At 35.3% G+C, this 18,089-nt stretch overlaps 1 protein-coding gene across 1 annotated transcript in view; it reads left to right on the plus strand.

Annotated features, from left to right (window-relative positions):
* Positions 1 to 18,089, plus strand: part of LOC143226000 (ATP-binding cassette sub-family C member 4-like) — a 153,272-nt gene that overhangs the window by 119,905 nt on the left and 15,278 nt on the right. The window contains exon 21 of the mRNA XM_076456328.1: positions 8,978 to 9,078. Within this exon, the coding sequence (XP_076312443.1) occupies positions 8,978 to 9,078 (101 nt within the window). The remainder of the gene's footprint in view (positions 1 to 8,977; positions 9,079 to 18,089) is intronic.

An 18,089-nucleotide genomic window follows, 5' to 3' on the forward strand; every position in this document is an offset into this window, starting at 1 on the left:
AAATCGGGATCAGTTTGCTTTTACAAATTTAAGGAACTTTGTTCATCTAATGCACTGTTTCCAGAGCAATTTTATTTAAGGCTTTCCAATGTGCATTATCAGCAGATTCTACTAGTGGAGCTAGGGAGCCCTTATCACACCTGGTTTCCAGTCATGGGGTGGTGGATAGAGAATTTTCCTCAAGCATCAAAGTTAATTTCCTCAACTTTTTGAGAAGTGGACAAAATTGGGAGCCCTCCTAACTAGGTCCTCCCTAGATGTTTATTCCCTTGTGTTGGTAGGAAAAACACTAGCCTATGTGGGAACCTGCTCATAGTATCAGTTTAGATTTGATGCTTGGCTATTCAGCTGGGTTAAAGTAGTAGTTCTTTTTGAAAAATATTGCCTCAGAATATTATTCATGGAAGATGGTTTATTGTATCTTTATAATTTAAAATGCTGAGTGGTCCATTCCAAGTTATTGGATAAACACAGCTTGTTCCACATCCTTCCATTATTACAGAGACAAGAATTTTCCTTATCACTTGGTTGGGATGAAGAGCATACCTGTTCTAGATGTAGCAAGGTTCTATTGATACACCCACTATCTATGCAGATACTTTCTATATGAATAATGCCTTCAACCACCCCTTCACCTTATCAGTGTGGCATTCTAGCTGTAGTGTGAAAGAAGGTAAGTATATTTTGGAAGTTAACATTTTATATTAAAAATGTATTTTTAATGATACTTCTTTTCACATTCCTCCATTAAGAGCTGGTGTTGGAGGCTGTAGATCGAATCAGTCTCAAAAAATGATAACATTATCTGAATGAGGCACTTATATACAGGACCAGGATAGAGGGCACAGGTGGAGAATGCCACAAGATAAATATTATCAAGAATAATTAAGTGGGGGATGAAAGGAGAAAAAGAATCAGGCCAGTTCTTAAATGGGCAAGAGAACAAACCTTGGCAGTTGAATAGTAGCTTTAGTATGGGAACATGGAATTACATGTACATTTTTCATTTAAAAAAAACAAAGAAAACTTCCATGCTTGGCAGACCATCACTAAGGGCCTATCATGAGTTAAACAGAAGGGGATTTCTGCACATCCCTGCTGCTTCCTCAATGGAATAAATCAGGAATAATCTACTTTACAAAATAGGGTTTTCTGGTTATGCATTCACTTTCTTCAGTGTGTTATTCCTCTGGATCTCCACAACCTTTTACCATCATTTCCTTGAGTGAAAGTTTAGAGTCCTTACCACTTTCCAGTTCTTATACACTTGGGTGGTGGACCATGGAGGTGTCCTCTGAGTGTAACATATGTATAATAAGATTACTTCTCTCTAAACTCTCTTGAGAAGGAGGAGAAGCTCAGAACCTTTTCTTCTTCTCCCTCTTAGGTTATTGTTTCTTGAGGTCTGATCTGAGAGAAGGCTAGACCAGCCACCACTGAATTCTCCTAAAAATACTATATTCAGGTTCACAGCACCCTATTTCTAGGGTTGAGACTGGTAGACACCCCCATCTTCTTAATTCTGGTTTCAGAATAAATGTTCCTTGCTCCTACAGTTGAGTTCAGGGGACTTCATCCATTTCATAATACTGCTTGTAGGACATAAGATATCCTGTTTTCACAATTGAGCAGATGTTTCACACCTTTCTCAAAATTCTGTGTGAACATATTTTTTTTTCTCTGCTTTATTGGTTGAGTTGATCTTGTATTGTTTTTTCTGCTCATAATACTGGCTACAGGTGGAATTCCTGTTCTTATGGTGTAATTAAGCTTTACATAGTTCAATTTGGTATACTTCTTGCCTTCTATAATTGCAATTTATTTTCTTCATCATTGTAATGCTAGTTGCTTATAGTGTGGCACTCTGTACTTGCAGTTGGGGTTAGTGTATATCTTGTGTTTATGGTCCATTCACCGTGGCTTCATTGTGTTTTATATACTTGGTTGATTCTTTGGCACTATCTTCCACCTTGTAATAGTAAGAACAGGACATGAAACAATGTCTTTCCAATTTGGGTTGGAGAGACCTTTTATTATTGATTTCATCCTTGATGCCACTTGTTTCATGCCAGCTTACTTCAAGAGTAAAGTGCATATCTATTCCAAAGGAGATGTGATCCCCCTTATATGTGCTTTTACTCAATTACTGAGCACATTCGATTTTGCATGGATTCTTTTCCTAGGGAGTTTCTTACTTCTGTGTTATAAGTGTCCCTCAACCTACTCAGTGTGGGATTCTTGTTTTTGTTTGAGATAGGTAGATAATATTTTGGAAAGTCTCATTTTCTTACACTGATAATAAATTTACAATAGATAACTACTACCTCTCACACACTTCCAGTGTTTATGATATTTTCTGGTGTGTCTAATCTTAAAAGTGAGATACACAAAATGTAATATAGATGGAACCAACTGCTTCAGGAGTTGTGCTCATGTTAGAGGAAGGCTGTCCCATGTTCTGTGCATGCTGTATGAGAAGCTTGAACTGAAGAGATATAAAAGCTAGTAAGTCAAGCATCACTAAACTTTTTAACACATTAGATTAGGAAAAGCTTTCATGTGAGTGACATTATATAACCATCTATCAGGAATCTGTTTTTAATGTAATGATAACTTTAGAATTTGGCATCTCTAGCAAAAATGTAGTTGTAGTATATAAATTATAATATATCCAAGTGAACAAAAACATGCTCAAAATTCAAATCAAAGATGATGCAGAAATCAGTAGGATCCCCAGGATCTTGATGTGCACTGTGTTTGATTTAATTTTTGTTTGAGCTTGTTTTTGTTCACTTGGATGTCATTCATCACACATTTGGATCTGCTGTCTTTAATGCAGTCCTTCCTTTTTATTTTATTTTGCTTGAAACTTTAAGTATTGATATTTCTATACATGAATTAATATATATCTATATGTATAGGTATCTTAATTGATTTCCTTTTCATTTCTTTTCAGCTTTTCACATAGATATGTGGAAAATGTTAAAGCTGGAGAAGAAGTCACATATGAAGAAATATGTTAAGAGTGTAAAGAAAAACAAAAACTGTACTACTCAAATTTCATACTTTGAAACCTCTCTTGAGGTCTGATCTGAGAGAAGGCTAGACCAGCCACCACTGGATTCTCCTAGAAATACTATATTCAGGTTCACAGCACCATATTTCTGGTGGTTTAGAGAACCTATTAGCTGGAAAAGATATGCAATCTTATCTTGAAAAATACATTCAGACAAGCACATGATTTCCCTTCTGGGTGATGAAATCCAAACCATGGTGAAAATTATTCTGATTCATATTGTAAACCCAGATTGGCTTCATGTGCATTTGCAGGAAGATGATCTCTTGGTTTACAATAAAACCAACATTGGATTTTCTACAACAATAATTCTTTCTCAGCTGAAACTAAGTGATAAACAAGAATAGTGTAAAGCAGGACTAATAGTAATGCTCAAGAAGTTGTTGGAAAATTGCCTATTGCAATTAACTATAATAAGAAAAGCTACCTGATTTTCTCAGTGAGTGTTGTTACTACCAGAGTTTGACATTTCTAAAAGAAAGTTGAACAGAATTCTTAATTCCATTGTTGAAGTCAACAGAGTTGAAAATAAACAGTGATGAAATCTCAAGACAACTTGCTAAATCTCTTGAAAATGAGATGATAATTAATTTCAGCATATTTCATGATATCAACTCAGAGAATGAAAATTAGATGAGCTTTGGGAAAAGCACACCAAAAGGTATCCAAATTTATGGAGTTTGGTGAAGCTTTTTTAAGTTTTGTCATATGGACAAGCCATTGTAGAGAGGAATTCTCAGTAAACTCTAAAGTGACAATTTAAAACAAAAGTGAAATGATATATATATATCAAAAAGCTTATTTTATGATGCTATTAAGCATGCTGGTGATTTGCTTTAAGTCCAGATTATGCCATGAAAGATTAAGGAACAAGGCAGGCACAGTCTATATGGAAGCAAAACTTGGTAAAAAAACAAGAAAATCTTGATTAACTGAAAAAAAAGAAAAAAAAAGTTTTGTTTGAGATAGAAATTTTTGAAGCTTCAAGTGGCAAAATGGCTGAAAAGACAGAAACCTGTAACTGTAGTAACAGAGATTATGTGGTGAAATCTAGAATATTCAGGAAGGGCATTAAGGAAGAACAAGCCAGATCGAATCTGGTCAAAAGAAGTTTTTAAAAAAATGTCACTCAAACTCAGTTATTAATCATCACGTGCATAGAGCATTTATTTCAGTGATAGTTATTTCAGAATTATGTGATATTGAAAAAAATATACTGAGAAACATAACTCAAACTGGTATATTAAACTTCACAAGCATAGAACAGTCATTTATGTCAGTGAAAATTATTCCACATGTATGATTCAAAGTAATATATAGTTCACATTTATTCTGTACTTTTTTATGTTTCATTGATACATATATCACATTTTTATTGAATCATCAGAATTACAACAATTTTCTTCTGTTTTTATTAATTTTCCAAAGTAAGTTCCATATATTACTATAGATACTGAGCAAAATTATAATAATGTTAAAAATGGTGGCTTTTATGATAGTGTGGGCTCTACTTTTATTGTAATATGAATAGTCCTTGAAAAGCAAAAGAAAGCCTTTGAAAGTCCTTGAATTTTTTTCTCGTCAATTCTGTATGAACCCTGTCATTATTGTAATACTAAATGGTCCTTCACTGTATGATTTCTTTTGGTAGATAAATGTTATTATTTTTATATAAAAGTTTAACCTTATGTATACAGACAGAATCAGTTTGACTGTATTATAACCACCATGAAACTATACACACTATAACTCTGAATGTGCAAAAGGTATCTTCATGAAATTTGGCAATCTTTTAATAAATGTTACAAACCTGTTATACAAGAAAACCAGATTTTTTTTAATAAAGTATTTTTTGTTAAAGATTGTGTGATATAAAGCTTATACTGAGCTTAAGTGAAAGATGATTTTCATACCAAGAATAAAAATACTACTTTTTCATCTTAATTTCATATTTCCTTTGTATAACATCTAGAATCCATTTAATGACTATCATTTTTTTATTGATAAAACTTATAACTTATCTCTCATTTTCTCTGCCCTAAGTGTAGTAAACTTACCTGGAGCCAAAGTTGAAAAATGTTAAAATAAAAAAATACGTTTTTTTTCTAGATTAACTGAAGGCTATAATTACAGTTATATTTGCTAAACACCCTCAAGTCTTCTCATGGTTTCACAAGTATGTTACTATCTCCTTCACGTTTTGATTTGTTTTCTGCTCCTAACTTTTATGTTTTTGTTTCTTCTCCAAATATTCATGTCCCTATTAGTTTAGTTTATTTCACCTACACTCTGGTGCATACATGCATTTTATTTCTTTACCTTATTTTAATCGTATACCTGGGTTTAACATCATGCTGTGCTCCCATTTTTAGATTCTCAAACCCTGAAGTCATTTATCCAGATTTGGGGATCAAATACTTTGTTTTCTGTTTGACTGTCTCAAGATTAATTTTTCCACACTTTCATGTTAAACTCACTGCTCTTTTACATTTCCTTATCTCCATTCATTTTGTTTTCATAATCAATCTGCCATCCTTTGATAGTTTTTGGCAGTTAATTTCTTGCTTCTCTATATTCGGTTATTTATCTTTCTTGGCCCTATCTTTTAATAGTAAGCTTATATGTTGAGGAGAAAGATCCTTCTTATTCAAGTACATTTGCATCCATCTTATTTCAAAGACCTTCATTTAACTTCTTCCTTCATAAAAATGTTTTTAATAGGGCACCTGATTATCTGGTGTTACGTTTTTTTCCACATGCCAATCTTCTTCTTTTGTCTTCACTTGTTTTATGTCTCTCAAGCCATTTTTCCCCATTTTTGCTTTCTGTCCTCCTGTTTTCTTTCCTTTCCCCCTTTTGTTTCTCTACTCCCATCCATTCTTCCATCATTTGTAGACTTCAGCATAGTCTCAGTAGTGACTATCCTCTGGACTCAAAGATAGTAGGGGCCCATTTATCTTGACTTGCAGATCTTCGGAATCTGTTTGTAGGTGATCAATGGATGTTGCAGGTTTGGTTAGTGAGCCTTACATGTGTGTTTTCTTCTATTAAGTTTCATTTCCATTACTGTCTCTCTTCCAATGGATCCTGTGTTTTGTCAGTATCTGTTTGTGTCAGTGTTTAATCTTTTAACAAAAGAGTATTGAATGGGTTTCTCATCCTACACAGGAATTTTATTCCTTTCTGTTGTTGTTCTGTTCACAAGTAACAATTAAAAGAGCTTTACACAGTTAATGTAATTTTGTTTGAGATGGAGCACTTATCTTGGCTTTTTAGAGAGTTTAGGTCAATGGCCCTCAGATGAATTGATCTTCCATATCAGTCTGTTGGAAATTTTGTGGTTTGTTGAGATTTAACTCATTTTCTTACAGTTGTTCATGATTCTGTAGTTATTATCTCTACCAGCCAACTCCAATATAGTGTCTCTACATCAGTAGCCATGAGAACATTCAGTCTCACTCTCTCTGTCTTCACATCCCTAAGCTTCTCTTCTGAGTCTACTCCCTACAAATACAACTGGTGGCTTGTCATGTTTTGTGCAGGTTAGGGGTGGGAGGTAGGCTCTTGTTGGCTATTCAAGCAATTTACATTGAAACTGAATATCATTAAAGCAAATGAACACACATCAAGAGCTTCTTGGACTTTAAAATGCATTTGTTAGGGCTGTCCACTTATCCCTTTTTTTAAAGCCATACAATGTATATGTCACACTTATATTTAACTTCTAGAGGTGGACAGTACCCAATGTGGCAAATCAGCAGCCACTGGGCTAAGATGTGGGGCTCTATCTGAAGAAGGATAAGATTTATTTCCTTGCTCTTGTTAATAATTTTACACCCACTTCAGTGAAACTTTTCAACATGATCTGCTGTCTTGAAATATATTTTTATTGAAAAACTTGAAACTCAGTATTACTAAATGCCAAAGGTTTTCAAGTAGGGTGAAATATGACTTTGGGAAGATAAGAAAATTAAAATTCCAGAATCTTTGAAGTATCTCTACTTTTTTCATTAGGATGGTGTTTGGAATAACCATAATGAGTATTTTACAAAAAAGGCCAGATCTGCAATGAATTATATTTGGGGATTAGTGAAAGACAAGTTCCTACAAGTTTTAGTTTAATATTAAAACTGTTTGTTGTATCATGAAGTGAGTTGTGTTGTATAGGCCTGAAATTACTAGTTGGTTTTGTCTTGGAAATGTAGAACTTTTGCAAATTTCATTCTTGAAGAGGTTGTTGGATGACACCAAATTGTATTGTTTATGTTGAGACTTTTAGAAATATAATTATAGAATGATGTAATAATGAAAAGAGCATAAGTTTCAAAAGAAGACTGGAGAACTGCAATATTGTTTACACTATTGGAAGAAGGAAGTTTCATATTTGTGAAACTACAAGGAAATATAAAGACTTGCCATCATTGAATCATCTAACTAAGGTTTTCTTACATGGAAATTAGAGACATCAAAAACTGATTTGTGGTACTATTTCAAGCTTTTGTGAATAAGCATCATTGGCAAAATGTAATAGCAAGGTTGAGGCTTCTGGGTATAACTAACTTTACGAGTATGTTAGGTTAAATGTTAGTTAGTGGAATACCTGAATAAACATACTATGGATTGTTAGAACCAGATTTATGTAGTTGACATAATTACTGTGTGAAAATGCCCAATGTAGATATATGTATTGGCTAGCAGAAGTTTTATATTTATGCCATGTGTTTGTAAATAATAAATCGTGCCAAATGTTGAGGAATGTATGTGTGGACTACTCATCCAAAGAAAAAAATACAGCCTTTGTGTTATTTTGGTCACAGGAAAGGAATAGAGTTGTCAGATCCTGATCTTAATGACTTCTGTAAATTAAAATTGGAATTAATTGAAAACAGTACCTTCTTACTGAGACTTCTAAATGTTTTTCAATGTCAAATTAATATTAATTTGTTTTCTTTAGGCCATATTTAACTTTAATTAATGTAACCTATTTCTAGGAGTGTAGGCAATGAAATTAAAGTCAGTTACATTACATTTTGAAAGTGACTCTGTAAAAAGATTGTGATGTATAAATTTTAATCCTGCATGCATATAGTGTTGATTTTCAAATTAGTGAATTTTCTTTTGTACTGCTCAATCTCACCGAGGTCCGGCATGGCCAAGTGTGTTAAGGCGTTCGACTTGTAATCCGTGGGGGCATTATAATGTGATGGTCAATACCACTATTCGTTGGTAAAAGAGTAGCCTAAGAGTTGGCAGTGGGTAGTGATGACTATTTGCCTTCCCTCTGTTAAATTAGGGATGGCTAGCACAGATAGCTCTCAAGTAGCTTTGCGCAAAATTCAAAACAAACAATCTCACTGGGGTCTAATCATTTCTTTGTATGAAGTAATTTTTATTTATTTTTCCTGTTACAACAGTCACTGTAGAGAATTTAAAATAACAAAATATTGAATCCACTCACTAACTTTCTTTGTAAAATTAACTGTGCTGATGATGGTATTTTTTTTTAACTTTCTTTGAGATTCACATGTTATTTGAGACCTAGTAACTAACAATGTAATGGATCAAGAATAAATTTTGGCACATACAGTTAAATTAAACAGGACAGTACCAAGGCATTGGCTGTTTCTAATATGTGGTATATGTTTCTGTACTTGGAAAATATTTGATGTTACTCTAATAATTTGTCCAATAAATAAAAAAAAATTCTATCATAATATTAGCTTTCTAAAGTACTCTGGTAAGTGATATAAAAGTTTCTTAGAAAAATGTATCACCTTGATAACTTGGAAATTAGATGTTTTGTAGAAAGAAATACAGTTTATAGAAAAATGTGTGTGTAAGTAGCTGTAAATAAATACTGTATTTATCTCAAAGTTTCTAACTTTCAGTCTCATTTTTCAGGTACTTCTGGAGGTAATGTTGGGCTAGCTATTTCCTCATCCATGATGCTAGCTTCCATATTTCAGTGGGGAGTAAGACAGTCAGCAGAGGTTGAGAGTCAGGTATGTAGGCATTGTTTGGGAAGATAGCAAAACTTTCTGTAATTATAGTTTTCTCTTTTATCACACTATGAGTATGTAAATATGTGGTTATGATTTTGCAGGTAGTTAATCAAATTATAATATTGAATCCATTCAAATTTCTTAATTTTAGATCCCCTGCTGGGACAGCAGTAAGTGTATAGATTTATGATGTTTTCAATTCCTCTCAGAGGAAATAATGAATGTGTAGGGTAGTTTTTAAGTTTATTTGACTACCTACCAGCATTATAAATTTATATTGAAAACTTAGATCATGATTGTCATTTAAAATGAGCTTAAGATTTTATTTAAATATTTTCTTACCAAATTAAGACATTACATTTTGCATAATATAAAAATTTGGTTCACCATGAACCACAATAGTGATTAATAGTAGCAATCATCCACTTGTTCTTCTTTATTATTATTAATTATTTTTCTGCTGTGAGTATTGCAATAAATACTGGACAAAATTACTAAATGAATCATTTCACATTGTGTATGGTAGTTTTTTTAATCTACTTGAATACCTAAAAAATAAAAATAGCTGTATAACTGTTCATATCCAATCATTTTAATGTAGTCTAATAATCTATTACATGCATACATATATATATATAGCTCACACAGGATGCAGCTGTAATTTAATATTTGTATGTTAGACATGATACATGTACCATAGAGATTATTAAATTACTGTCACAACTCCATGTTGCATGTCATTTATTTATGCTTTTAGACATGATGCTATTGACAGGATCTTTTTCTTTTTTTAACCACTGCATGATCAATTTTGGCCATGTTACTCAAACATCTAAAATGTTATAAAAATGTTTAGATTGTGTCTCACAGCTGAAATCTTTAAGCCTTACTTAAAAAGATAGCACCAAACCCAGTTTGAGCATCCTATCAGCAATCATAGTGGTTCATGGTAAGTGTTAAGTTATGGTGAACACTGCATGATTGTGAATTTCATAGATACTGCAGATAGAGTAACCATCCTTGAAGATAACTAAAAGAAGAGGCAAGAATTGCAGAAGCAGGAGATCATGAAAAATAATGGTGATTCTAGGCAAAAGGGAAGCAGAATTTTCATAGTTATATGTTTTAGTTGGAAAATATTTAACTGTAGATAAAGAATGCAACAGCAGTGGTCCACTAGAGGATTATAGAAGTATCATGACTCAAGTATCACGTGAAAAATAAAATAATTAAATAAACAATATAAATAGAATTTAGGAGAGTAAGATGTGGGTACTCAAGCCCACAATATTCCACATCTTTATCACCCTTCACTGCTCTCCAAAGTAAAGAAGAAAAAATGATAATAAGATACTACCGCTTGGGCACAAGTAAATGAAACGAACTTACCTCCTGAATTTGGCATTCCAATTCTCATTATGGTGTTATGGCATTAATTAGTAGCCCAGTAGACAAATTATACTAATGTAAAGGGAACTAACTGGTTATCTAAACTAACTAGTTTAACTCAGTCACCACCCATGGGCTTCACTGTAACTGAATTAAGACTTTATGATTAAGTTGATTAGACTTGCAATTAAAAGAGTCTTTGATGAATGAGCTGGCTGATGTTACATATTTGGAGAATACCCATGCTATGTATTTACCAAGATTGTAATTAAACGATTCATATGTAGACATTATTGGTCGTAATGGACAATCTGGTTTATGAGGTTTGGGGATGCTGTATATTTGTGGTGTGCATCAGTCGGTTTTATGTAGGTAGGAATAAAGTGTTTGTGAATTTGTGTTGGCATTTCATCAACATCAATAAGTTTCCTCCACAAATCGTAGTAAACATTATACACACACACCTAGACAGAAAGTAAAATCAACCAACAAAAGTAAATATATCTCACGAATAAAAAAAATCACGAAACCATATACTGCTACATACCATATATTCCCGACATCAGCAGAAACATAACCAACATTTGGCAAAAACTAGTAACAAAATATGACATTCCAGTTAATACTAAATTTATTCAAAAACCAGGCACAAAACTGAGGTCTTAACTATGTAAAACCTACACTGACAAACACCACACCAACATTATTTATAAAATACAATGTGATAACTGCCACGACTTCTATATTGGAGAAACAAGTAGAAAAATGGAAACCAGATTCAAAGAACATAAAAAGTCGCCTTCACACGTTTTCGAACACTGCAAGTCAAATAAACACAACATAACCATAAAAACACCCAAATACTAAATATAGAAACAAACATAAGCAAACGCACAATTAAAGAAGCCTTACTTATACAACAACTTAAGCCCAAAATAACCAATACAAAGGAACACCTTTATATCTATATTAATATATATATATAATAAATAAAAATACTAAAATAAATAATATAAAATTATATATTCAAACATCTAAGCCCGCCTGCTACATACCGACACTCAGTTACATAACCCTTTTCAAACATGTGGTCAGCTTCCGGTCAGTTACCTCTCTCTTTCTTTGTGAACTTGATGATGACCGAAGAAGGTCGAAACGTTGTTCACTCCTCTACGCAAAAAAAAATTTTCTCAACCCAAACAAGCCGTTTTTACATATATAAGTAAAATCCGAATCTGGTTTGTTTGATTGTTTTTAATTTTGTGCAAAACTACACGAGGTATATCTGTGCTAGCCATCACTAATTTAGCAGTGTAAAACTAGAGGGAAGGCAGCTAGTCAGGGGTGTAGATCCTGGGGAGGATGGGTGTGATACATCCCCCCTTCATTTTAGGTGGGAGGTATGGTGCATACAATCATCCCCCCTACAGTTTGGTCTGTTGAATTGTTTTATTGCATCACAGGCCTACAAATTGTGTGTTTGTTCTTGTATTCTTACCAATCGAATTGCATAATTAGGCCTAGATGTAAGCTTTTTCAGTAGCCGAAATGTACATCTTTAATACAGGCATGCTTCTAAGCTTTTCGATCTAAGCGATAGTTCGTAGGTATCAGTCAGTAGGCCTAAGTATACATGCAAGTATCGTGGCAACAAGATTACTCTGTGATTGCATGTTTATAGCTTTAAGGTTCACGTAATCAGAGATTACCAATTTGCAAATTGAACAGTCCACATAAGTGGTTGCAAAAATCATCCCCCCCATCGGGTGTAATAAATCTACGCCCCTGCAGCTAGTTATCATCACCCACTGCCAACTCTTGGGCTACTCTTTTACCAACGAATAGTGGTATTGACCAATACATTGTAACGCCCCCATGGCTAAAAATACATGTTTAGTGACACGGGGATTGGAACCCGCGACCCTCTGATTACGAGTCGATTGCCTAAACCCAAATCAATGTTCATTATAGATTTTTCAAAGTCTGGAAGTACTTTCCTGTTCTCTGAGTTCTAAATGGAACTTTGTTTCGATGTATTTAATGGCAGATTCAGCACTTCATATTTTTACAGGGATAATGTTAAGAATATTAATATAAGTGCTTCCACCTGCAGTTAGGAATATGTTTTTTTTGTACATGTGCTCTCAGTGAATAAACAGGTATCAACAGGTTATGGGCCCAGGAATGTTCTAATAGTGCTTTAACAGATGAAACTGTTTTAAAATTGTTAGTACAAGTAATCCAGGAGATACTGAGGACTACTGTAGAACAGTTTTGGATGACAATTTTTGTTGAATGGCACAGGATTTACATGGATACTTTATCACAAGCGGTGGGTGATTCGTTTCCTTTGTCTGGAAGCCATTATGGAATACCAAGATAAACTCTAAGTAAAATATTGATTGACACTATTATCTCAAGTCATAAAAAGAGAGAAATAGATCTAAATCAAAGAAAGGAATATTACAGTTGTGGTTGAAATAGTTTGACAGTGGAAGATAAAATATCAATTGATAAAATGGGAGAAAATAATAAAATGGAAATTTCAAATGGAACATTTATTGAGAGGAAAAGGCCTATGGGGCCATGTGACTGAAACAGATGTATTGGCAGAGTAAGCCAATGATCAGACAAGTGCAGATTTGAAAAGGAAAATTGTTCTGAATATTCAAGGTGCACAACTCCTAAGGAAGCATAGAATGTATTGCTTGTTCACATTGATAGGAGCACACTAGCCAATAAACTATTCCTGAAAAAGAAGTATTTTCGATATGAGTTGAAAGAAGGCATGACGATCCAGGAATATTTGAAACAAATGAAGGAATTAACTGATCAGCTTGCTGCGGTTGGGCCGAAAATAGCAGAAGAAGATCATATTGTTACCTTTCTTGGTAGTTTGCCAGCTAGCTATGATACAATTATAACAGTCCTGGAAACCAAAATTGATGATATCTCATTAAAATTTGTGCAACAGGCACTGATTAATGAAGAACAAAGGAAAAAAAAGACCACATTGAATGAAACATCATCTACTGCATTAGCCACTTGCATCAACTTCAAACCACATGGAACACAAGAAACAAAGAAAAGGGGTAACAGCTTCAAGTATTACAAGTGTGACAGAGAGGGACATATAAAACGCAATTGTTCAACACTGAAGGAAATCGTTCACAAAGCTAAGAATGTGGATATTAATGTGGCAGAAGATTATACTGATGGAAACAATGGTGTTGCCTTTGTAACAAACCAGGATAAAGGAATGGGGAATGGTTGGTGGATTCTGGTGCATCTAGGCATATGACACACCAGAGAAACATATCAAATTATCACAAGTTTAGCACACCTCTGCAAATTAGGATTGGTGATGGAAGAACTGTTGACGTTCTTGGAGTTGGAAACTGTAAACTAGAAATGACATTTAAAGTCAGTAATTCAAAGCATGTCACAATGCAGAGTGTCTTTCATATACCAAAATTAGCTAGCAATCTATTTTCAGTAGGAGCTGCTACTGAAAAAAGGAAATATTGTGCAGTTTGGAGTTAATCGCTGTTACATCCGAGGTAAATCAGGACAACTCCATGGCATGGGTTCAAGAAAGAATGATGGTCTATACCAACTGGACATATTGGTGGAAACCTTCACGTCTCAACACAGTGAACTCCTCATGCATTCAAAGGCAATTCGGGATATACTTATTAAGGTTACACCTCATGCTACTTTCAATTCATCACGAGAAGTTATTGTTGAGAGGGATTTGAAGAACATCCCCGAATCAGAGATTTCTCCACTCAAGGAGTTTCTGCAGTGAGGTGTATCTCCACTCACAAAGATGGAATTATGATGCCAACCAATGTCCTCATTCTGACATTTACATCACCACTTCCACCTGCCACCATTAAGGCAGGTTATCTTAATTGCAGGGTACTGCCATACATTCAAAACCCTCTCAAATGTTCCTGTGTCAGAGGTTTGGTCACTTGAAGACATCATGTCATGGTTCCTTGGCGTGTGTTCGTTGTGGTGACAAGGACAGTGATGCCTATGAGTGTGAAACAGACTCTCATTCCATCAATTGTAATGGCTCTCAACCCTCCTACTTTCATTCTTTCCCTAAATGGTTGGAAGAAAAAAGAAGAGCAGCTTTTGAAAAAGATTCATAACTTTACTTACCCTGGGGCTTGAAAGTTGCTGTCCATCACAACGTCTTGGACATATACTGCTGCACTTCATTTCACTACTACAGTGGGAATGCGGATGGATCTCTCTGTGCTTCCAAAAGAATTATTCTCAAACCAAATGAAAAGTCTTTTGACTTCCATCATTAAAACGTTGATGAATCAATTTAAACACCCATCTCTGTCCCTAATATACATTCCAGCAACTCCCAACTTCCACTTCCTTTGGTTCCAGGTACAGGCATTTCCTCAGGTACATCTTCTTCCCCCATCCCAAGATGCAGAACAATCATTTATTCACGTACTAAGTCACTGGAATCCTCTTCCAACAACAAAGACCTGCCTAATCGACCCAGTGCAGGATCCATGGACCTCCCTTGAATAAAGAAAATAAAGAAAAAAGACATGGTCAAAAACAGAAGTGATCTCCATCCAATTCACTTACACATAAATAAAAATGGCCACCTTGATACAATGGAACTGTTGAGGTTTACCTTCTAATCTGGATGACATAAAAACATTGATTGCTTCCTACCATCCTGTATGTCTTTCCTTATAGGAAACATTTCTGAAACCTGCCAATACAGTCACCTTTCGGCAGTTTTCTTTGACAAGCTGTGTGATAAACAAAGCACTGTTGTTTGATCAGCATGTGCACACCACGTCTTTGCCACTCAACACACTCTTGGAGGCTGTAGCCATCTGTGTTTCCTTGGGGTGTACTATCACTGTTGGTTCTCTCTACCTGTTGCCTGAAGAGACCTATGATCAATCAGACTTTGAAGTTCTCACTGTACAGTTGTTGTCTCCCTTTTTAATTCTGGAGAACTATAATGGACATCATCCCCTCTGGGGAAGTGCTGATATTGATAGGAGGGGTTGCTCCATAGAGTGTATGCTCTCTGATCACAACCTTTCTCTTTTCAATACTGGTTCTTATACTTATTTTCATGCACCTAGTCAGTCTTTTGCTGATATTGATCTCTCAATTTGCTCCTCTTCACTATTCTCCCATTTTCAATTGAGGGTTGACAATAACCCACGAGGCAGTGATCATTTTCCAATAATTTTGAGAAAGATTAGCTGTTATTGATACCACTTGACCCACGTGCCCTGGTGGAAGCTGGATTGAGCAAACTGGCCCTCTTTCACTGCTCTCACAGAACTTGATCCTGCCATCATCTGTAAGAAATCCATAAACGACTGTGTGGCAGCAGTAACTGACTGTATTATACAAGTAGCTGCTCAATATATTCCTAAAAGCTTGACACGGTTTCCACAATATCCTCGTCTGTGGTGAAATCCTACCTGCTACATGGCATGGAAGGTTCAGAAATGGGGCTGGGATACTTTTTGTAGGTATCCCACACTTTCGCACTGCATCGTTTTCTAGCAGGCCCATGCACATGCTCGGTGGGTAAGACATCAAAACCAGAAGGAATTTTAGTTTAAATTCACAACCAGCATATCGTCTATCACCAGTTCCAAAGTCATATGGGACAAGATTTGAAAGTTCAATGGGCAATATAATTCTGTCCCCCTCTCAATCTTGCTCTCTGATGGCCAGAAAGTAGCTGATACCTGGAATATTGCCGATATTCTAGGTGAAAGCTTTTGTCAAGTATCTAACATTTCTGTTTCTTCCTCCACCTTTTTAGTCATCAAGATTCAAGCAGAGTGATCACCTCTTTCCTATCGAGCTGATTTTCTTTATGACTGTAATCATCCATTTACACTGGTGGAACTCAAACTGGCCCTTCATTGGTCTGGCAGTACATCTGTTGGACCTAATGATGTACACTATTAAATGCTGTGCCATCTATCTTTTGCTTCTCTTGCTATTCTTCTGATTGTTTTTAACTGGATCTGGTAGGAGAATGTTTTTCCTGATGCCTGGATCCCAAGTTCCCTTCAAACTACCATTCAGTTGCTTTGAGAAGCTGTTTCTGTAGACCTTAGAGAGGATGGTTAATGTTCATCTTGTTTGGTTCCTCGAATCAAATAAACTCCTCTTGCCCATCCAGTGTGGGTTCTGACGACAGTGCTCCACTGTGGACCACCTGTTTCGACTTGAAACGTCAATCATAGAAGCCTTCCTCAAACAACAACATCTTGTATCAATATTCTTTGACATTGAGGAAGCTTATGATACAACATGGAGGTATAGCATTTTGTGAGACCTCCATATATGTGAGTTACATGGCCATTTGTTCATTTTTATTAAAACTTTTTAATGGACAGGAGATTCCAAGTTTGTGTGGGTTTGAAGCTTTGCCATTCTTTTCTACAGGAACTTGTAGTCCGTCAAGGCTGTGTTCTGAGTGCTACACTTTTCAATGTAAAGATTAATGTCATCACTGAACAACTCCGTATTACTGTTGCAAACAGACTCTATGTCGACGACTTTTACATCTCTTGTCAATCGTTGAACATGAGGTATATTGAGTGGCAGATACAGACTGCCCTCAATCGTTTACTGAAGTGGACCACAGCAAACGACTTTAACTTCTCTCTCTAAAACAGTTTGCATGCACTTTTGCCACCAATGGGGTATTTACCTTTACCTAAACTCCATATTGGTGAAGTTGTGCTGCCTGTGGTCCATGAGAAAAAGTTTTTGGGGTTTATCTTTGACCACAAGCTGACTTTTATACCACACATCAAGCAGCTATGGGTTAAATGTATAAGAGCACTGAACATCCTCCATGCCCTCTCTTCCACCACTTGGGGAGCAGATTAATGTTCTATGCTAAAGATATAACGTGCTCCTATTCAATCGAAATTTGACTATGGATAACTGGTTTATGGCTCTGCCAGGACCTTGGCCTTAAACATTCTGAACCCCATTCATCATCAAAGGCTTAAGTTCTGCACAGGGGCTTTCTGCACTTCCCCATTACAGAGCTTGTACATAGAGTCTCATGAACCTTCTTTGCACCTCCGTCATTTGCAACTGTATTTACTATATGCTTTGAAATATTGTTCCTTACCAAAGCATCCCACCTGGGGTTGTATTTTCCTTCCTTGGTGGGCCATCCTTTTTCAGAACAGACGAGCTGCCATTGCTCCTTTTGGCTTTCGTATCTAGGCACAATTTGATGAGTTAGGGCTGTACTTGGATAACATTGCTGTATACACTGGTCAGCCCATCCCACCATGGCTTCTTACAGTCCTCAAATGTGACCTATCTTTAAATAATTTGAGAAAAGTAGTCACCCTGATTGGAAATACTGTCTGTTATTCCCTGAACATCTTTCAAACCATACTTCCATTTCTATTTATACAGATGGTTTAAAATCAGGTGACTGTATGGGCTCTGCTTTTCCAAATAAAACCCTATATTGTACCTTGACCATCTTACTTCCGTTAGGATTAAAAGAGGAAGTTGTTCTAACTGGACTATGCATTGGTCATAGTTTTTTAATGCATCATTTTTTTTATTTGGGA

The sequence above is a fragment of the Tachypleus tridentatus genome, chromosome 9, assembly GCF_004210375.1.
Source record: "Tachypleus tridentatus isolate NWPU-2018 chromosome 9, ASM421037v1, whole genome shotgun sequence".
NCBI lineage: Eukaryota > Metazoa > Arthropoda > Merostomata > Xiphosura > Limulidae > Tachypleus > Tachypleus tridentatus.